The 23,161-nt window shown below is 47.0% G+C and overlaps 1 protein-coding gene across 2 annotated transcripts in view; it reads right to left on the reverse strand.

Annotated features, from left to right (window-relative positions):
* LOC147729081 (cysteine repeat modular protein 2-like) overlaps positions 1-23,161 on the reverse strand; it is a 721,334-nt gene that overhangs the window by 291,705 nt on the left and 406,468 nt on the right. For both annotated transcript variants that reach the window (XM_086959364.1, XM_086959363.1), the window contains one exon: positions 3,590-3,785. In XM_086959364.1, coding sequence (XP_086815490.1) covers positions 3,590-3,785 — 196 coding nt within the window. The remainder of the gene's footprint in view (positions 1-3,589; positions 3,786-23,161) is intronic.

Below are 23,161 nucleotides of genomic sequence, written 5' to 3' on the forward strand. Positions count from 1 at the left end.
GTGTAAGCACCATTATAATACGCAATGTGCCCAGATTAATATGGCCGATAGCCTTTCACTTTAATGTGTTTATGTTGATGTTTGCAATCCTAAGTATGTTTATTAGGAATAAGTCACGTTGACGAACATACAGGTATGGCGGTCACGGGGCAAGATATGCTGAAATTACATTGTGTGTATATGAACACTTGTTTTCTTTTCTTTATTTTATCAATTCCTGAATTTTCACATCGTGACCAGGCCAATATGGCTGCCAGCTTTTTGGATTAAAGTGATATGTAGTTCTTTGTTAATGTTGGCAACTTTAGGAATTTGTACATTTAAATAAGGATGCTACAATGATGTCTTGTATCGTTATCAAGGTTCGGACGAGCCGAAATGCATGGATCACGTCCTTTGCAGATTAAATACCTCCAAACTACAACCTGAGTGCTGATTCCTTCCTTGTAAGAGTGAGAGAAGATTAAATACATATATATAAAATTCACTTGAAAAAACACAAGTTTCAGGAACATTATAGTTAGAAATTAGCATTTAAAAACATCAGAAATTCACTGAAAAAAACACAGGTTTCATGGACGTCATAGTTAGTTAGACATTTCACTTGTACAAAACAAGAGAAATTCGGCCGTTGTAGTTAGTTGTGCTAACTATAACTTGCGACCCCGCTAATGCACTGCTAATGACGTCACATATTACATCACTCATGACATGGTCAGTGACATCACTGATGACATCTCAAATGACATCACTGATGACATCATCCATGTGATCATCTGATGCACCTCCTCACACCCTAAAATACAGATTACCATTCTCGAAACCATAGACACACCAATACTAGTACAGCTACAATATTCTGTGCACTATGCATGCAGACCTCTAACAAGCTACATACTATTGATACGCTTTTCTAAATACCCAGTTAATACCTATGCAGTCTAGGAATTCTTCTGTCTGTCCCATGCACTTCTCCATTCACCCATCCAGCACTATCTACGTAGCCTATCACTCCACCAATACCTAAGCACTTATAAATTTAGCACGCACTTTCTTTGCAACACTGAAATTACTCCAGTTATTAGTCTTATACTTAAGGAATGGCGTAGTCACTAACACAAGTGCAGGTACAATATTTTGTACACTATGCATGCACACCTCTAACCAGCTACAAACTATTGATACGCTCTTCTAAATACCCAGTTAGTACCTATGCAGTGTAGGAATCCTCCCGTCTGTCCCATGCACTTCTTTAATCACTTATCTACCACTATCTACTTATCGTATCACTCTTCCAATACGTACGCCCTTATAAATTAAGTGTTCACTCTGTTTGTAGCACTGTCATCATTCCAGTTACTATTGATATTCTTATAAAATGACCGAGGCACCAACACAAGTACACATAAAATATTCTGTGCATAATCCCTAAAAATCTCTAAGCAGATACATACTATTGGTCCACTCCATTAAATACTGAAGTAGTACCCATACAGCATAGGATACCTCCTGTTAGTCTCATGCAATACTTAAATCACCCATCCAGCGTTATGTTCTTATTGTATCAGTCTGCCAATACCCAAGCACTTATGGGGCAGATTTATAAGCACCCTGCGCCACCAGTACATCACTTTTTGTAACGTAGTGATGGCGCCAGGCACTCCTTCATATTTACAAGGAGAGGAAAAGCCACCCTGCATGGTTTTTCCTCTCTTTGTAAATACGACCAATTCATACACAGAAGGGGAGTTCCATAGGTGTTGCTGTAGGTGTTCCCACGCAACACCCATAGAACAAGACACATCTCCAGATTTATGAGAAATCAAAAATCTGGAGATGTGTGTGAATGCTGCACCATCCTAGAGTTGGTGTAGCAAGGCACAACGAGGAGAATTGTTTTCATTTCTCCTAATTCTTCCTCTTTCAATGCATGCTGCATTCCACAGCATACATTGAAGGAGGAAAATGCCTTTACTGATTGTTTTTGTGCAGGAAGGGACACCTTCCTGCACAAAAATAATCTCTGCATGACACAGACATCCTTGCACCATGGTGCAAGGGTGCCTGTGTCACCGCATGGCTGCAGTTTTTGCAGCAGTGCAGAGAGAAGTGCAGCTAAAGAGATTGCAGTGTCATGCTGCAGTACTTCCTCATAAATCTTCACCTATAAATTCACCATACACTACTAATGCATTCTTTCAGTGAATCATGCTGTATACATATATTTAACCAAAGTGTCACACATTACCTTGCAATTATAGTTCTTTCTTTAACCAGATAAGTTAGTTCTGATAAGAACTTTTTTTTCTTCTTTTTTGTTTTTTTGAACAATTTTGTATTTTTTTTGGTGTTTTTTCAAAAAATTTACAAAAAAAAGAATGAATAAAACAGGAAACTTTTGGAATTACTTATAATTACAAAAATAACAGCAAAAACAAAATTATCATGATTGCGTTGCGCAGCACAAACTGCATCCACCGACTGCTCACCGAAGCATATACGTTTCTTACACTTCACGCAGTGTTGCTCGAGAAAAGCAATTCTGGCCTAATGTCCATTGCAGGTGTTCTTGAGGACGCTCCAGACGTACTTGCCACAGCAGGTGAGGGGTTTAAATCAGCTCCCTCATTTCCTCCCGAGCAAGATTGAGGGCATGTGTGGTCCGGAGATGCTTGTACATAGAAGCAGTGCCACAAGATAATTTTTTTTCACTGCCACTTGACAGGACTCGGTCACAAATTTTGCACGTCACCTTTCTCGCATTTACTTTCTTCTCTCCAGGTGGAAAAGTGAACAATTTCCACACAACAGATTCCGACCTCTGTGGACGTGGTGCCTCCTGCAAGAATTCTTCACCAGAAGATTCTTTCTCCTGCTGCTGTCCAGATGCCATTTTGTTTGATACTTTTTTGAAAAAAAAAAACAGGCAAAAATAGTTCTTGCAGGAAAAGAGATGTCTCTCTAAAAATGCTCCAACAAGAATGATTAAAATGGGTGGGGTCCTTCAATAGTTACAGTGGAAAATGTTATGAACCAATGAAATCTTTTTTTTTAGGTCACATGGGACCCGGGCACTCTGCGCTCATGATGCACGCACCCGACGCGACTTCGCAAAAATACATTTAAAAATAATATAAGTTTATTGTTGTCATCAGGGATGTCATTTGAGATGTCATCAGTGATGTCATCAGTGATGTCACTGACCATGTCATGAATGATGTAATATGTGACATCATCAGCAGTGCATTGCAGGTGCGCAAGTTATAGTAGCAGAACTAACTAATAATAACGGAGGAATTTTCATGGTTTTGTACGAGTGAAATGTCCAGCTAACTATAACACCCCTCAAACCTATGGTTTTTTCTGTGAATTTCTAAGGATTTTTAAATGCTAATTTCTAACTATAACGTCTCTGAAACCTATGTTTTTTTCAGTGAATATATATATATATATATATATATATATATATATATATATATATATATATATATATATACACACTGACATACATATAAATATATGTATCATAGAAACATATATAGCATAATTCAACAAACAATTCAGATAAAACATGTAGCACAATGCTTACCCAGTGGGACAGTGAAGAATACACAGGTGTAACAATTTATAGTAGCCAGAAGCACATGCCATGCAGTCTTTAGCAGATCCTCCATTGCATGTCGAACACACAGGATTGCACTTTAGGCAGTAGCCAAGTTCAACACCATTTACATCTTCACTTGTGCTATACATCCCTTGAGGACATTCCTTTTCACATGTATTGTCTAAAACATAAGATAAGAAACTCTGTTAGCAATGCTTAGATAAACAGAGTTACTAAAATCAATTCAATTTCAACTTTATTCAGTTTCAGCATATAAAACCATAAATGTTATCAATACATCTAAATTTTATGAGATAAAAACACAGATCATCACAGATAAAATAATGTCCATAGTACTTTAAGACATAAAGTGCAAAATTAAGTACAAATAGACTTAACCTTTAACTTGAAAACCCGCTAGCAGAATAAGTTTATCCCAGGGCCTAATCCTTGTCGACTTTTAATCAAGACAAGCCCTGGCCTTCACTGCGGATTTCAAATAGCTAAGGACAAAAAAGAGACATTCATCCTGCAGCAGTTGTAAATAAAGGAGAGCTGGGTGAGCCTGCTTAAAATTCAACCTCTTTGAAATCAGGGTAATAAAAGACATCCAGGGAACCTCATAGAATTTACAAAATGATACAAAGTGTAGCAGGTCCTGTGGAGACTCACCGTCGCAGCCACGGGGTGCTAGCAACTGGCCTCTACTACTACCTCTGGGTATGGCGAGCAGGAGGTGAAAAAACCCCAGGCGAAACCTGGTTAGTATAAAACGTTCATAAATACTTAAATACTTAAAACTCCCAGAAGATAAGGCTCAGCTAGTGATGTTGTTTTTAACATTAAATATTTACTGACACTGGGTTTCCCTAATTCCAGTTCTTCCCCCTCCAGTTTCCTTAAGCAGCAAAAAGACTCCCTTTAATAACCTCACATGCTTTTTAGTTATTTGTTCAGGGTTGGTATATAATTCAGCTCATCCTAATTTATCAAAGTTGCTCTTAATATATCTGAGCTAGGGTATACAAAGGGAAATATCGAGGGTCATGCACTCTTTTAAAATCATCTGACAAAGTAAATACCTCGCTCATCCAAGTTTTCAGCCAGAAGATTATGGCACGGAGTGTCAAGGTGTCATTAAATAAGGCACCCCCAGTTCTTCATGTACCACCAAGCTAGACGAACCACGAGGGACACCCAAGAGATGCTTCAAGAACGTGTTCTCGGACACCTGTAGGTCCTCTGTAGTAACATGCCCCTATATTTCGCTGCCATAAGCAGCTGTCGCTATGCTCTTGGCTTGATACATCTTTAGTAGCGCTGCAATAGGTCTATTTCCCAGTTTCGAGGCAAAATTAAGAATTGCCGCATTCACCTGCACCAAGTCCCCCATATTTCATTGTTTGAGAGGCCCCATTTCGTGTGTTCATCCATTACAACCCCCAAATATGAAAAAAACGTCAGTGCGGGGTACCTTAGCCTGACCTACCCTGAAATGAAAAGATTTTTGTGGGCATATGTTCACCTGCATAATGTATGATTTTGAATCATTTATAGATAAGTCAGAGTCCGCCACAAAGGCAGATAAAGCATCAAGAAAGATTTGTATCCCCCTAATGGTCCTGGATATAAGGACTGCATTGTTTGTGTAAAGAAGTACCAGGTGGCCACGTCGGCCTACATGTGAGTAATCTACCCCTGTTAATAGAAGGGCTTTTTCTAAGTTTTTGATGTATAGGTTAAATAAAAATGGAGAGAAAATTCACCCTTGGTGCACACCTCTTCTTATATCAAAATTCTGTGACATGCGTAAATCCTGTGAGAATCTTACATTGGCCTTAGTTACACTGTGGATGTCTTCAAAAAAGTAAACATTGTTCCTGTCTACCCCAATATCTCTCATGGACTGCCATAGTTAAGCCCTATTCACGCGATCAAACGCGGAAGACAAGTCCATAAATGCTATATAAATGGTGCCTGAAAGTGCGACTGTATATTTGTTGAGAATCATGGTAAGTTTAAGACTCTGAGCCACCATGGACTGACTTGGGCGGAACCCATACTGTACATTTGATAATATATCAGGTTCCTCTGTCCAGCTGGTCAACCTGTCTAGGAGCACTCAGCCCACCACCTTGACCACCGAATCCAACAATGAGATCGGTTTCTAGCAATGTGTGCTACCGCAGTCACCCTTTTTAAAAACCGGCACGATAGTCGAGGTAGCCCAGGACTCAGGACATCCGTTCTTATCCGCAGCATTAATTACAGCAACAAGAACCCGGGCCCAGAAAGCAGGATCAGATTTAAACCGGTCCGGGGGGATGCCGTTGGGTCCCATAGCTTTATTGCTGGTCAGCCCGGCGATACCCTCCTTTTCTTCCCCCCCACCCCCCGAGCTAAAGGTCAGATCTGGAGTGACTTCCGCTCTATCCACCTGACAATTAAACTCTGGTGGGATCTCAAACATAGTTTTAAAGTGAAGCACCCATTCGTCCTCAGTAATGTGTGCGCCTACTGCACTACCTTCACCGTGCACAAAAAATGGATTGTTAATAATATTCCAGAATCTTGAACTGTTTCTCAGAGTGCTAACCTCAATCAGCTCCCTCCACACTTCCTTCTTCATAGTAGACTTGCGTTTGGCCAGCTTTAATTTGTAATCTTTACGACACACCCTGACCAATGTCTAATTTCTTGGGCTACTATTTAAAGCTTCCCGCAGTTTTTTTCCCGCCATCGAGCAGGAAGAATCAAACCATCTTGGGGTTTGGGTGGCTGTGCCACGAGCCGGGGCACTTAAGAGGTCACCTACTTTAATAGAAATAATATTAACAGCAATGATAACCTGTGCCCGGTGAGATAAACAGGGCTAATTCACTGGCACCTGATTCCATCACTAACTTATAAAAAGTGTCAGGGTAAACTTGTGTCCACTTTAACCACCTTCTACCATTTGTAGATCTAACTATCCCATTGCGCTCCGCTCCTCTTTTGCATATCATCAAAGGCTCAGGAAGTTAAACACAAAAAAGGTTGTGGTCACTATGGGCACTTTCTTGTATTGTGAAACCCCTGAATAAAGATTGTGAAGATGACGAAATTAATATAAAATCAATAAAAGTACCACCATCTGTCTCTTTAAATGAGGGGACGGCAACCCTGCTGCAAGGATCAATTGTTGACATAAGGGACATTAAATCAAATTTGTGCAGGAGATCATTAAGAGAATCACCCTGAACAGTATGCTCAAAGTAAATCCCCCTCACGCATGGACAACCAAGGTCAAACAATCTTGAGACGCTGGGGTCTCCACATATTTGAATGTTAAAGTCCCCAGCAATAACGAGATTTTGAAGGACAGTTGTACAGTGTTGCCTTATGAAAGACCCTAACAGGGCGATATTACACCCATCATTGAGGCATGATACAGAATTGTAGAAATTAATGAGACACAGTTTGTATGAGCCCTTTCCTAATGTTAAAGACTGTATGCATGAGCTGATTATAGGCAAGACCTGAATCTGACATTTAACTACTAACCAGATATAAATACCAGGACCACCCTTTGATCTGCCTGCCGTAGAGGGGACTGCAGGGACAAAGAAGGACTTATAACCCTCCAGAAATAGGCTACAGTCCACCAACCATGTTTCCTACAAGCAAATTACCAAAAATTGTTTCACAAAAGCAATCCACAATGGGTCAGAGAACCTATTGGCTAGATCTGCAACATTCCATGATATAACATTGTTAGTGTATACACGAGGACACTCATGATTGTGTCCTGTAGAGTCCTGCCGGGCTTTGGGGTTCTCAGAGTCCAGAGAAGGGGAACAACAAGTCAACCACAAGCATCCATCGTGGCCAAAGAGGTGAACCAATTAAACAGCTCCAAAGGAGGTGTTCCATAATTCTGATGACGTGCATGCATCTGATTCGGATGAACTAAATAGGGAGGCGGATTCAGATGGGCAGTCCTAATAGATGGAGTTATTGGCAACAGACCTTTGGATGCAACCATGTGGGCAGTGTTCGTATAATTGCGCCCCATTATCTCTGGTTTATAGAAAAAAACAAGTGGTAGGGCCATAATGGACAACTTAGGACCAAAAGGAGCAGGATGAGGGTCTGTGAACAAGATCCTTTCTGCTATGTGAGGTCTTGCGCAGTTAGGACAGCCCCCGGCCATCTGACACACACAAGGCCCATGACATCGGATGAAGATGATATAATCCTCCCTAGTACCCTGGGGAGAGTTGACACATTCCCCAGTATCACCACGTAGGGGGTAGATTCTGCAGGCAGGTGAATAACTGGTAAGCGCTGCATATGGCCCCCCCCCCCCCCCTTCCCGAGGCCATCCCCCTGTTGGGTTGTTCTCCCCCGAAAGAAGGACCGACTTAGCTGTACTGACTGACCAAGACATGTAGAAGATAAAAGTACATTCCCAACTTTTTAAATACAATGCACCCTGCCCTATGGGCTATTTAGGGCCTAACCTATGGGTGACGTATATGCATTAAAAACAAAAGTTTAGGACTGACAAAAAAAAGAAAAAATTCTGGGTTGAAAGGGTAGTTTAAAACTGCAAACACAGGCAGAGATGGCATGCCTGAGACATGTTAAAAAAACTACTTAAGTAGGTGGTACAGTGACTGCGATAGGCCCATTAGTAGCAATTAATTTACAGGCCCAGGGTACATGTAGTACCACTTTACTAGGTACTTACAAGCAAATTAAATGTGGCAGTTGGGTACAAGCCAATTTCACCATGTTTAAAGGAGCACATGTATTTAGCACTGGTTAGAAGTGGTAAAGTGCACAGAGTTTTAAGGCCAACAGAATGGAGATCAGAGAAGTAAGGCAAAAAGGTTTGGGGGAAGACCATCCTTATGCTGACTGGTATAACAGTGCCGAAAACAAAACACCAGGCGGGGGTTCCGAGTTATGTGCCATGGGATGTGACGAGAGGGGGTCATTCTTTCATATTCTGTGGTCCTGCCCCAGGATTCAGAAGTACTGGAGGGGCGTCACCCGTGTAATGGAGGCTGTAGGGAATGAGCAGGTTCCGCTAGAGTGCAGATGGCATATCCTAGGCGTCACAGGAGAGATCACATGGCCACAGTGGGCCATGTTGTGGCTAGCTTTAGCAGGGGGGATTGCTAAGAGGAACATCGCAAGTGCATGTAGGGGCGACAGACCCCCGACAGTAGCTGCATGGCTTTGCAATATGGACTGGTGTCACAATGCGGAGCAGGTGGTTTATCAAAGTTGTGGATGCCTCGCAAATGGGAGAAAATATGGAGACCTTGGATATTCTATCGAGGTCTGTGATGGGACTCATGAGGAGCCTGGAATGGGCTTTCCTGGGAGTGTTCAGTGATGTATTCCATTGGGTGGTGTGCGGAATTGCATGGACAGTAATTGTGTATTGCACGTTATAATGCCTGGTAATTGCCATGTCTTCTACATGCATTGTATATGTATATTGAGATTTGCTTGTATCTGAAGCTTGTTCTTTTTATTTATTAAAAATATATATTTTTTAAAAGTGCTCTTTTTAATCGCTGTACCTCATTGTCACTGCTTTATGTATGCAGCCAGTAGTACCAATAGAAGAAATACGTTACAGCACAAGCTGTGTCACTGTCTAACAAGGCCTGACTGTGCCTGCAATAAGGGCTTTTTTCAATGTTATGTTCAAATTCTCTGGAAAGCTCTTCCTGGAACAAGAATGGAGCATCTACACAGACTGAGGGCCATGCTCAGTCATACCACGTAGGACTCACTCACCTGGGGGGCGAATGGCATTGCTGCCTGCGAATGCTTCTTGCAGCATCTGCCCCGATACAACGCGGCTGGTGCAGATCGGCCCATAGCTGAGGTCTGACTGCGGCCTACTTTCCATCGGCTCCCTGAAGCACAGCGAAGGCAACACTGTGCCCCCCTCCTGCCATCATTGCCCACTGGAGAACCGACCTTCCCCCCCCACACTACTCCTACTTTTATCTCCTGATGCTATATCTGCTCGGCTAGGAAAATGAGCAAAAGTAAAACTGCAGGAATGCCGGAATCCTGTGCAGTGATGTGACAATTTGGTGCGATGCGACAAAATGGCGACTTTGATGTGATGCAACAGCGTGCATGCGATGCGTACTCGCCCGACGGCCGCGTGGCAAAATCGATGATCTTAGGAGCTGTGACATGCTGCTCTGGTGATGCGACGGCTACCTCTGCGGCGGCACGTTTATCTGCTGATGCAACACGCTTCATATGCGATGCAAGGGCAATCAGCAGCGGCACACCTCTTTGGCGATGCAACAGCAACAGCTGTGGCGGCGATATGCATCTCCTAAATGCATTGCGCTTCGAGCTCCCAGCAACAAACAGTCTCTAGAGGTCCTAAACAGCTGCAGGCACCTCTCTGTAGGTGAGAATTCCCAGCAAGGAAATTCAGGGAGGAGCTGGTGGTGAAGTATCTGTGTCCCTGAGACTTCAGACAGGAGGCAAGCTCAGTTCAGGCCCTTGGAGATCTTCCTCAAGATGACAAAGCAAACAGCAAAGTCCTTTTCTCCTTTCCTTGGCAACAAGTAACCACTGCAGGCCAACCCCTGACAGCAAACAGCACAGGGAGAGTACTCCTCCTTCAGCTTCTCCGGTGTCTTCTTTTTGGCAAAGGTTCCTCTTGATTTCCCAGAAGTGATCTAAGGTTCAGGGGTTTCAGCTCTCATATTTATACCCCAAAAGTCTGGACCCAGTCCAAACCAGTTCTGGGTGCACTCTGCCAGTGCACAACTTCTTCCTTTGTCAGTGTGTTCCAGGGTCATCAGTTGCACCACAGGGGATGGAGTCAGCATTGTGGAAGGCAGGCACAGCCCTATTCAGGCCCAGGTGCTACTCCTCCCACCACTCCAAATGCAGATAGGTTTATTCAGCCTAGTGCTGACTCACCCAGACTACTGAGCCACCCCAGCCCTTGTCACTCACAAACCAGACATGGAATACACAAACCTAGCAGAGGCATGATGAATGGTTAGGCACAAAAATACCTACTTTCTAAAAGTGGTATTTTCAAACATAGAATGTAAAAATCACCCTGACTAAAAGATGTATTTTTAACATTCCGAGTTCAGACATACTAAACTCGAATTATAACCTAGTTCCCTGAGTCAGTTAGGATTATAAAATGTTATAATTAGGGCTCCCAGTTTTCCATTTTTACGGATTTATACATATAAATACAGATGTAAATCTATATTTCCTTTGTCTGTATTTATATTTAGAGACTGCAAAATACTAGCGAATTTTGCCACGTGCCGTCGGGTATTTTGCTACTGATGGGGCACTTGGAATGGAAGATAAGGCGCTTGTACCCGTGGCAGACTGTGCTGGATGAAGGAAGGCACCCGGCACGGAGCGAGACTGGGAGAGTTGAATAAATGATAAACAGGACGGCTTCTGTGCTGGCAGCGCGGAGTGGGGGTACCCTGTGTTCAGTGACTCGCGGGTCACGGTGTCTCATGCTGGCGAGGGCTTTGGAGAGCAGGGCACCGGGTAGAAACAAAGAGACACTGACAGACGGAAGCAAAGTGTGGCTAATGGACTTGGGATGCCTGCTGTAGTAGAGGCTTCCCACACTTGCGGGGAGGTAGTATGCTTCCCACACTTGCGCTCCTAGCTGCGCTTGATGCATTGTGAAAATTCATGTCACTCTGTCAATTAAAGCCTAAATGGCTCCCACGCAGCCTTTCCATTTCATCATTAGCCATTTGCCACATTTACATTTTCTACAGGTGTCAGGCGCCTTACGAGGGTTGTTGTTTATATTGATGTCCTCCGGCTTCACGGCACCCATCCCATTTCCTTTCAGACCAGGAATCTCAGGGCTGTGTTTCTTTTCTTTTGCAAACAGCTCCACAACTGTTTCTGTTTAAATTTAAAAAAAAATATGGGCACGTAGCTCCCACCCGTGTCCTGTATAAAAGGCAGCTCTCACAGGGGGTAGACACTGCCCACAGTCTGGTAAGAAGGGGTGAAATAAACAACTAAGCCTCGTTAACATGTGAATGGTCTTTTTAAAGACCTGTGAAGTACTCCGGTACGGCTTATCAGCTTTGTTATCTCGCACAGCAAGAAACTCCATCTGATCTGAAGCACAATCTTTTGGAGATGTTGCGTCGCCTTTAGGAGTAAGAGATACATATTCAAGCAGGAAGGAGAGCGAGAACGGCAAAGCAGCACAGCCCACTAATTAGCCAACCAAGATCTGTAATTTTTGGTCCTAAACTGTACAAAATAGATAATCTACTATGCTGTATTATAGGCGAGCACGTGACATCATGGAAGCCTACGTTAGCACGTATGAACGTTTAAGAGGCTTTTTTTTTAAATAACAGATGATTCAGATAATGCCTTTTTCACCTGTTCCAGTGGAAAAGAAGTTTAAAGCACCAGAAAATATATTTTTTTTGGGACAGTAAAACTCCAAGAAACCAGTCCTAGGTTTTCTTAATGCGTGTCTGTTGACATTTTCTGATTTAAGGAACATGTGTGAGGCCAAAGACACTATAAAGATGCTACAAAAGTAAATATAGGTGCTAAAAGGAAAAACCACCCCAAGACAAAATACAGAACCTGTACTCCAGTTGGCTCTGTGAAATTCTAGGGGGCCAGTATTTCTTGTCTGCTGTATGTGTGCAGCCAGCAAGGTACAGAGCAGAGGCTGTCCATGCGGCGACACCGGCGAGCAAGGATACCTTAACACTGGGAGCCCTAGTTATAATCAAACTGCCCATTCGGCCTATGGGAACAGGTAGCCTTGCAATAGTGAAAAACGAAATTGGCTGTAGATCACTATCAGGACATCAGGACATGCCACACACATCAGAGCATTTCCTACCTTTTACATACAATGCACCCTGCCCTTGGGCCTACATTAGGGGTGACTAATATGTAGAAAGGGGAAGGTTTAGGGACTGGCAAGTGTGTGCACTTGCCAAGTCGACAAGGCAGTCAAAGTTCCTCACAGAACTGCATAACTTACATAACAAATGCAGACAGGTCAAGACAAGAGATGAGAGCCATAGAGCAGGTAGCACAAGATCTGCATTCTCTCCTAAGCTCCTCCACCCCAATCACCAAATATGACAACCCAACAGGTGTCCCAAGCTCTAAACCTGGTCATAGTATAAGTGTCAACACTATATCTATGCAGTGAAAACAATTCAATTTTAACTTCTGTAAATTAGATAAGTAATATCTTCATCATTATCATGTATTTCATTAGATTTGCTAAACATTGCAAATAATTTTTTTTGAAAGGCATCCGCATAAACGATAGCGTAGATAATGTATGTGTTCATAGCAGTTTTAAGATGTAGGTAGTGTGACAGTGCTGAAACCAATTCCATCAGGGGATTTAGTGCCTTGAAGCTTTTTCACATAAAGTATACAAAAAGTTATGGATGGAACGCTTGAACTAATCTCAGTCACTGGTAATTACTCAGAGCTGCATATCAATACATTGTTGTTTTTCGCACCATGCCCACTCAGTTTGGAACCAGCTATATGCAAATCAGTATTGACCCTGCCCCAATGGAAACAGCTGAGCCTGAACTACCAAGCCGGTCCTCCCTGAACTGTAATAGAAGCAGAAGAAACCAAGGACCGGCTTCTCCCTTGTTGTGGGTTCATCAGCCAGGAACAGCATGTTTCCATTGACACTTGGCACAGGACCCACGTTTGGGCATACCGTCCCACTTAAGGGGACATACTAAAATATACAAAAAGTGATGGATGAAATGGTGGATGGATGGAATGCTTGAATTATTCTCCACTTCTGTTACGTTCACAGGCCCTCATCCCAGTCCACTGGTATTTTGCAAACCATGCCACCTCACTGGGACTCGAGGGACGTTGCTGGGCAAGGATGCGGCCAAAGTAATTACTAATGGCTGAGTTTAATTCAAGAATTCCATCCATCACTTTTTGTATATTTTAGTATGGGTTATCACTGTCAGAAATCAACCCCCAAGGATAATGTCAGTGGTGTTCGTGCTCCCACACTATGCTTTCAACCATTTACAGCTTCAGTAGTTTATCTAGGAAGTTGTTGAATGGAATTGATGGACAATAATTTTAGACTTGGATCAACGGTATCCTCTGTCATGCATAATGGAAAAATCCCTTTATACTGGGGGAATCGGTCAATATTTCTCAAAAGCACTAGTTACAACGAGTTAAGTTTTGTCAACAATATCAACGTTTAATCTGAGTAAGCCATTAATTTAATCTCAATGTATTGGGCTGCAATACCTTTGATTACTAGGTTATTCTAATCGATTCTAGATGAGGTTTTGGTGCAAATGTAATAGTAGGAACAATCAGCAGCCCCTGCTTGTGTCTTTTTTTTTTTTTTGTAAATATATTTTTATTGCAGAAATTAGTTATAGTTACACATTGGTCAGCGATAAGGCAATCGGTGATGGTAACACCAACGGTGAAGTAACACTGATACACGGCCATTTAGCCCACAACCCGGAGGTCGGGCGGCAATTTATGCTGAAGTGATGCATGCGGGTCCAGTGCCCTTCTAAATATGACCATTTATAAATTAAAGTTTCACTTCTGCTTTTCTAAAAGAAAGAAACGCCCCCCCCTCCAACTAAACAAAACACACCCAGAGGTCTAGTGTCCAAGCAGCTGGTTCTATAGGCTAACAGTGCATTAGGAAGCTTATAATGCTCCCTCCTCCCTCTCTCCCCCTCCCCCCTCCCACCCCCGCCATCGGTACTTAGGTAGATGTGTAAAGAGCGTGTGGTAGGAGACATTACGCATTCTGACGGGAATGCTTGTGTGTGCTTATTGCATTACGGGGACGCAGGCTGCTCATCGGCATCACTATCGGTGTCACTAGGTGTGTTGTGATCGCGCAGGGCCTGCACCAATGTCTCCCACGCCTGTGCTGATTCTAGCGCCTTCTCATTCTGCTGCCGCCTCGCTAGCTGATACCTCAGGGTGCTCTCTCCCTCAGCCCATTTAAGAAATTCATTGCGTCATTTAGTGCCCGTTGGACCAACTCGTGCCTTCCAGTGTCGAGTTATTTCTCGTTTCGCCAGGAGTAGCCCCATGTCAATAAATTTACTGGTAACTTTGTTTTTGGGGGTATGAGGAAACCAGTGCAAGATCCCAACCGCAATATCGAATTGTAGGAACCGCTCTGTAACCCTGTTAAAGGTGTGCCCTATCAATGTCCAATAGGAGGACAAAGTGGAACAGGACCATAGCATGTGAATAAGGTCAGCCCCAATCGTCCGGCATCTAGGGCAGGCCGCAGTGTCAGAGGCGAAGTATTTTTGTATCTTCTCCGGGGTCAGGTATGCGCGGTGCAATATGTAAAAGTGGACCAATTGGAACCGAGCGTTAAGCGTGCCCTTCCAGGCCCGGCGCATCAGCTGGGCCCACGTGGTCTCCGGGATGTCCTTCCCTATGTCTGCCGTAGTGTGTCCAATGGAGGTAACCGCTCGTTAACCATCCTGGAGTACAAGCACGTTACAGCTTTGATTGTTCCCGCCGCCATCATGACATATTGACATGCCGCTGACGTCTGTGGTTCTTCAACACCATTCTGCCAGTGCGCTTGGAGTGCCCTCGTGACCGTCGCATGGAGCAAGAAGTCGCCCCGGGGGATGTCAAAGCGGTCTAGAAGGGCAGCAGCACTCCATCCTCATAAAGGTCACCTATGATCTGTATACCCGCGTCCTCCCAAACCCGTAATTGTGACCAATCTCCACCATGTGGTAATGCAGTGAGCATCCCAAGTGGGATTTCTGGGGCGTAGGGGTGTTTCATTCCCGACTTGCGTTGCACCCGGTCCCAGCACGATCTAATAGTGTGTTCCTCCTGTGTGAGGTCCCTCAGAGCCAGCCTCTGTTGCAGGGCAATATAGGAAAGAACGTGTCTGGGTATGCCCAGCCCCCGCTCATCCTCCGGACCCCGAAACTCCTGTGCTATCTCCTGGTTGTAGGTCTGCAGTTGGGCGGCCAAGTAATACGTTTCGAAGTCGGGTACAGCTAACCCCCCTCCGCTTTAGGTCTCATTAGGGTCTTAAGCGCAACTCTGCGGCGGCCCGATCCCCAAAGGAATGCCACGAGCAGTGAGCTCAAGTTCCGGAAGACGGCCGGTGGGATCCAGACCGAAGCGTCCTGAAGTAATATAGTAGTCGGGGAAGCGCCACCATCTTCAGCAGTGCTATACGTCCTGCCACCGATAGCGGCAGGGTGGCCCAGAAGGACATGCTACCCTTTAGTGCCCGGACGCATCGGGAAATGTTGCCCTCTAGGATGTCAGCAGGGCTGTGGTAGACATAAACCCCCAGATATTTGAGGCAGCTAGGCGCCCATCTGATCGCCCTCGGGTTGGGGCTCTCCCCCGTGAACCGGGAACAAGCAAGTTTTCGACCAGTTCACCCTGAGGCCCGATATCTCACCGAAAGCAGTGAGTACTGCGTCGGCCCCGACCAAGGCCTCTCCAGCATCCTCTAGGAAAAGCAACAGGTCGTCAGCATAGAGGGAAATGTACTGCCGCCCTGACAAGGTCCGCAAGCCTCTATAATAGGCCCCGGTGCGAACCGACAGCGCCAGGGGTTCCACTGCGAGCGCAAAGAGCAGCGGGGATAATGAGCAGCCCTGCCTCGTACCTCGCTCTACTGGGTACTGTTAGGAAATCAGCGGGCCCGATCTTACCCTAGCCGTCGCCGAGGCATAGAGCACCACAGTCCAGTGCAGGAACCCCTCCCCCAACCCAAAGCAACCAAGCACTCTACGGAGGTATTCCCACTCTGAACTGTCAAAAGCCTTCTCCAGGTCAATTGAGAGGATCATGGGTTGGGGGGCCTAGTCGTGGTCCTCCTCCAGCAGGCGGAGCAAACAACGGATGTTCATCGTAGTATTGCGCTTGGGGATGAATCCCGCCTGGTCTTTATGCACTAGGGAGCCCAGGTGACCCAGTAATCTCGAGGCCAGGCTGCTGCTTTATATCTTATAATCAACCGTAAGCATCGAGAGCGGCCTGTAAGACGCCGGGTTGTTGCTCTCTCGATCGGGTTTGAGCAGGGGGACCACCAGGGCCTCACGCATTGAACCCGGAAGGCGCCCCAGACGCTTTGCCTCCCTGTAGACTATCAAAAGCCGCGGGGCCAGGAGGTCAATATAGGCGGAGTAGAACTCCACCGGAAGTCCGTCCAGACCTGGGGTTTTGTTTCGTGCCATTCTTTTTATGGCGCTGCGGATCTCCCCCAGCTCCACGTCTCTTCCCAATTCCTTCGCCTGTTCAGGCTCCAGAACGGGTATAGGTAAATCCTGTAAGAAGTCATCAATGGGGGTAGTGTCCTGTGACATCCTACTTCGATACAATTCTTCATAGTTGCTCAGAAAACAACTAAGGATTTCGGGTTGGGTATAAACCTCTATGCCTCACATCCCGCATAGCTACCGTGGGAGAGGCGCGCCTCGTAGGGTTAGCCAGTCAAGCTAGGAGCGCTCCCGATTTATCACCTTCAGCGAGCGACCTGGTCAGATAAGCCTTGTAGTCAAAACTACATAGCCGTTCAACTTCAACAGCTACAGCTTCCTTCGCCGCGCAGTCTGTTGTTGAAGCTCCGGGTGGCCGGGGCGGAGGAGCTCCATCTCGCGAAGTTTCTGATCAGCCTTACCAAGGTCCTCTAGAAGGACCCGTCGCATCCCCACCTTCTTCGTGATGCAATAGCCCCTAATTACCACTTTAAATGCATCCCATTCTGTGGCCCTTGCACCAGTCGTACCCTTGTTCTCCGCGAAGTACGCGGCGATTCTGTCCTCCAGTTCACTCTGAAACACTAGATCATCCAGTATCTCGGGGCGTAGCCTCCAAGTCGGAACACAGGGGGTACCCGTGAGCCACCTAAAGTCGGCCAGTAGAGGGTTGTGGTCGGAGATGGTCCTCACTAAATACTCAGACCTCGCAGCCGTGGACACTAGTTCCGCCGATCCCAAGAACACATCCAACCGCACATGCAGTTCATGCATGCCGGAGAAGTGGGAGTAGTCCCAGGTATGCGGTGTTGGGCTCGCCAGATGTCCGTCAGTCCCCATTTAGTCTGCCATTCCAGTCTACCCTTGACTACCCGGTGGGTTGGTGAGTCCGCAAGGGGAGGGTGAGACCTGTCAAGATCAATGTCCCCCCCGATCAAGAGAGGCCCGATAGATAGGGCAAAGTGGGTGTTGAGCGTCGATAGGGGTCTCTGCACCTCAAAGCCACCGAAGTGCGATCGAGCCCGGAGTTATGAGGGCTGAAAATGGGCTTGACCCCAACCCACCCCACATCCAGTCACCCAACAGTCCCCGCAAAGACTCATCCCCCCCACCGCCTCCCCCTCCGTTGAAACCGGCTCACCCGAGATCACCCTTGGCCATCGAGCAGGCCTTCTGCTGTCTCTGGGGTCAGCACAGGGAGGTTCACACTATCAGTCTCGGAGTCCTCTGTGTCCGTATGGCCCCCACCTCCGCCAGGCTCCGAATCTTCAATTGTGGGTCCACCTTGGGAACCTGACATGCTGGATACCATCTCCAACACCCCCCGCCGTTCGGCTGTAGTCTCCACTGTCGAGGGTCGGCCAAGTCTGCCTCGGCGATTCCGTATCCTCTTAGATCTCCGATGCAGGCCTACCTCCGAGGTAGTCGAGAAGGAGGACCCAGGTCCATCTTTGCCAGCTCTGTACAGTTCAAGCCAGCTACACGCTTCATCCGGGGTATCGAAGAATTTGGTTGTGCCATCCAGGATAATGCAGAGCCCTGCCGGAAATAGCAAGGAATACTGGATGCTCTCACTTCTCAGTTCACGTTTGATCGCTAAGAAGGAGGCTCGCCTCCGCTGGGTCTCATAAGTGTAATCCGGAAAAATGTTCACCCTACTGTTTGCCACCTGGTACGGTCCATTTAGTCTGGCGGCATTGAGAAGCAAATCTCTGTCGCGGAAATGTAGCAACCGCGCCACCACCGGACGTGGGGGTCGGCCTAGTTGCGGCGGCCTAGACGCCCGTTCTAGGGTGTAAAAGGAGGAGAGCCCCTCAGGTGCCACCACCGTCCTGAGTCAGTCCTCTAAGTAGGCCACCATGTCACCACCTTCGATTTTTTCCGGCAGGCCCACCACACATATGTTGTTCCTTCTATTGCGCCCTTCCGCGTCCTCTGCTCTTCTCTCCAGAGCATCTATGCGGGTCAGAGCGTCCTTCATGGCGGCGGCTAAAGTTTTTTGCGCAGGCTCTAGGATTCCAACTGAGCTCTCCACTTCCTTGACTCTGTCCGAGAGCTTACCGTGGTCCGCCCTGAGCAAGCCCAGGCTCATCGTGACCTGGGCAATGTCTTGTTGGAGGGCCAACCGCGTATCAGTTATGGCCGCCAGGATCCTGTCGAATTGTTGCTGGAGGTGTGGACTCCCCGACATCTCCGGGTCCAATCGATCTTCTTTATCAGGCGCCTCCACGTCCGAGGCGGCCTGAGTGCCACCCTTAGTACTCTTCGGCTTCACCATGGTGGCCGCGGTCTCCAGCGGTGGACCTGGTGGTCGCCCAGTCAAGGGAGGATCAATCGGAAGTCCTTCGACGCCCGGCGAAGGACCCGTGCTGATGCGGACCGCAAACCAGTTTCCGGTGTGGCGGCAGGAGATATCACAACTGCCCGTAAGCCAGGCACACAGAACTGGGTGCTCGCCCAAGCGGGTTCATCCAACCGCAGAGAGTATAGGAGTTCAGTGATAACTGTTAGTGGGTCTTCGCAGGCTCGGCGAGGTCACTGGGATCAGGCAGCAATGGCGTCCGTCGTTGATGCCACGTGGCGCGGGCACCAAAGGAACAGTCTCCCCTGCCAGGCGGCAGTGGCAATGGGCTGGACGAAGGCCGGTAGCACTCCCCCTGGAAGCAAAAGGGCGGAAGGGGGGGGAGAAGGGTCACTATCAGGCAGTAGCGCACAGCCGGGGTCTTCGATCTCCTCGAGTCATCGTCACCTTCGTCACCAATTGCAGGCCTCACCGACCACCAGGTTCGGCCTACGCGGATACAGTGGCTAGGCCGATCCCCGTCCAGCCACTCTCTCTGCCCCCCAGTATTCGGGCTAGGCTCAGGACTCTTCCAGTGTGGTTCAAGTGGGCCCACACACTGCCGATTCCAAGGATCGAGATGGCGGAGGTCGGTGTCGTCTCGAGTAGGACAAGGTGTCCAGCAGCTCCCCCTTCTCTCCGCGGCTCCGTGGCGTGTTCAGGGCCCGGCCGAGCGGCGGTCTCGATGGACACCGCTTGGAAAGTTCACAGCTGTCTCCATTCGCTCAGGCAGTCGGCATTAGCGTCGTTCCTCCATAAGGGGAAGGAAGAAGAAGGTGTCGCCGGAGTCGCCGGTCTCCCTGGGTCCACGGGCCGCTTCAGGACCATGGAGATGGAGCGGGCGCCATCTTGAGCTCCGCGCGGCTCGTCCCGTGGGCTCTCATTCACCTCGATCGGGCCTCGCTGCAGGACTCCAAAGTCGCCCCCGGCTCAGCACTCACTGCACTCAACGATCTGGGGGTCGGGGTGCCCGTGTCGCCCGGGGATCAGGATTAAGGGCGGCTCGATCGCGGAGCCGAGCGCTCAGGCGACCTCCACCATCGGCGCTCAAGCCATGCCCCTCCCCCTGCTTGTGTCCATATAATAAAGAAAATAATATGCCTATGCCCAGCTGGCAAATTGTTAGCTATCAGGGGGATCATGGTATCTTGGCATCCATGCTTAACCCTACTTTTGACAACTGGAGAACCATGATAAATGGTATACTAATAAAAAGTGCATCTTTCAAAATAGTCTAGATGTCAGTCTTTGATCTAGGTAGGTAGGTATCTCTTTTTTTTAGTCACCCCATCTCTTAATGTAAGGTAACAAATACTACCAGGCTGTGAACAGATTGAGTAGGAAGACTGTAAGCAGCAAATATCAAGAACATGTAAACCTCTTATTGACAGACTTTAATATTCTTGACAGACTTTAATAATGTGGCAGGTTCCTGTTTACAGTCTTTGCTTATATTATCAACAACCTAACACCGTACCTGCTCTGCTTTGTCTTCTTTTATAAGGAATAGAGTTCATTACACCACCAAAGACAGGGCTCCTGAGCTTTGAAAACATCGCCTTCAGCTTGTGGGGATCAACAGTCCATTACTTGTTCTCTGCTCGAAGAGTCCTCTTGTTGCTCTGGGTGATGGTGATCATGTGTATTTGACTTCTTACCATGGTTCTTACAGTGTCTTAGACTGAAAACCACAAGAATAAAAGACCAAATTCTAAGTCACTTGGTCCGATCATGTACTCTCATTCATTGTCCCTTTTCTAAACATGGTCTAGGCATCTCCTGCTAATAGCACATTCACTGTCCCTACACTGGAAAAGTCCTAGACAGCAACTGCTCATAGCCCTTTCACTGTCCCTGTTTTGGACAAAACCTGGACATGTGTTCGGGCTATGCTTATTCACAATCCAGATCAGGATACTGTCCAAAGAAAGGGTGACTTTTTCCGGAAGCCACAATGTCACTGCATACTGGGAAATGTGGTAGGCAAGTGCCCCTGAGATACTGCCACCTTCTATATAACAAAAAGTCAAAGGCGTAAAGTCCCTCCTTGCTGATGAAGTCTTCACAAGGTTGGAGAAAACCAGGAGTTAAAAATCCAGGCAAGAAAGTCTCAAGAGTGAAGAGTCAGGATCAGCCAGTAAAGAGAGTGAGGAATCCAGCTAAGGAACACAGTATGGTTGTGATGCACCCTCCTACCAGATTGAGGCCTTTAAACAGTAAATAAAATGACAAGAAATGACATCAAACTCCACGTGGCAGGAAACATAATGGACTGGAAAAGTCAGGAAGAAACTAAACTAAATGATGGAAAGGGAAAAGAAAAGGGAATGAAAACCTGAAGTGGACTAACTGTGGAGTCGATTTAAAAGGCAGCTCAAAACACTCAGGCGGGTGATTTGCCACTTTAGAGGTTAAGAGGGAAGTAGAAGCAGCAGCAGCCCTGGAACACAAGTATAAACAGGGCCATGTGAGAGACTTTTCCAGTCCGCATCTGCAGGTTTCTTATGGCATCTTCTGAGCCCCCAGGAACTGCATAGCCCTCTCACGTGATTGCAGACAGTAGCGGCTTAGAAACTGGTCATGTAAGTCTGGGTGTGCCTCTCTCCCCAGCCAGCCATGGACCGCTTGATCTTTGGTTTTAACTGTGTGTTTTTAAAAAACGTACTTGCTAATTTGCACATTACTTCGTGAGATTGTTATTCTCTCACCTGCACTTTCCTGCCCTGTCCTGCCGCCTGCACCCCGGTCCACCACGGGTTATCCCGATTGTTGTGGAGGGTGCAGACTGACACAGGCAGCAGTACCTTTTCCGTGGCAGTTGGGGGCGGAGCTCCGCGACTAGCGCCGGGCTCGCAGCCTATATCTCCCTATGTGCTACCCGTCGCGCAGCGGCGAGTCGCTGGCGTGTCGAAGGCACGCCAAAGACAAGCCCGTCTGCGCCCGTCTGCGACCGGCTGGGGCCAGGTGCCACGCACCCTGCCCAAATCCCCTGCCATTATTCTTGAGCCAAGCTACTCTCACTATGGTCCTCCCAGACCATCCCCCCTGACACCAGGAAAACCCTGCTGGAATGTAGTATACTATCGCCTAAAACCACGGTTCCACCCCCCTTCCACTGGATATCCCCTAACGCCTCAAGCCCCGCAGGGATACCCCCCCTCACTCCCCTCCTCTTTGAGAACACAGACCAATAACAGCTTGTTTATCTGTTACCTTAATACCCAATCAATGGTCAAGCATTAATTAGAGATCTTCTATCTTTTAGACACCCATAAGCCAGACATCCTGCTGCTTACCGAAACTTGGTTGACTGAGGAATCATCCCCAGATATGTTGGCAGCCATCCCAAATAACTACTACGCTCTTCAGGCCAATAGATCTGAGTCGAAGGCAGGAGGTGGAGTGGTGGCCATAATTTCACAAACCCACAAAAGTACCTCCCTCTCTACCTCTAAACTCCCTTTGGTAGACTGCCTTTTCTGTAAACTTGACTCCTCCGCCTCCCCTCTGGTGTGTGCGTTAGTCTATAGACCTCCCAGTCATATGCCCACTTTCGCCCAAGTTTTTGGTAACACGATCGCAGAACTTGCAATAAATCATGCCAGATTTATGGCAAGGCGACTTCAATTACTGACTAGGTGATGCACGCGAGTGCCCTTCCTCCGTGGCCTTTACGGAGCTACTGATCGGGATGAACCTCACACAACACATCAAGGTAGCCACTCACATCAAAGGGCACACGCTAGACCAGGTATGGTCATCCAATCAGGAGATCTTAGATATACAGATCACCCCTTGCACCTGGTCGGATCACCATCTTATTTCCTTTTCCCTCCCGATCCCCTCCCCTGTGAAAAACCCTATCCCAGGGACCGGTCAGGCAAGGAACTGGAGCAGGGTTGACATTGCTGAGCTCTGCTCCCT

The sequence above is a fragment of the Lissotriton vulgaris genome, chromosome 2_2 (assembly GCF_964263255.1).
Source record: "Lissotriton vulgaris chromosome 2_2, aLisVul1.2, whole genome shotgun sequence".
In the NCBI taxonomy this organism is placed as follows: Eukaryota; Metazoa; Chordata; class Amphibia; order Caudata; family Salamandridae; genus Lissotriton; species Lissotriton vulgaris.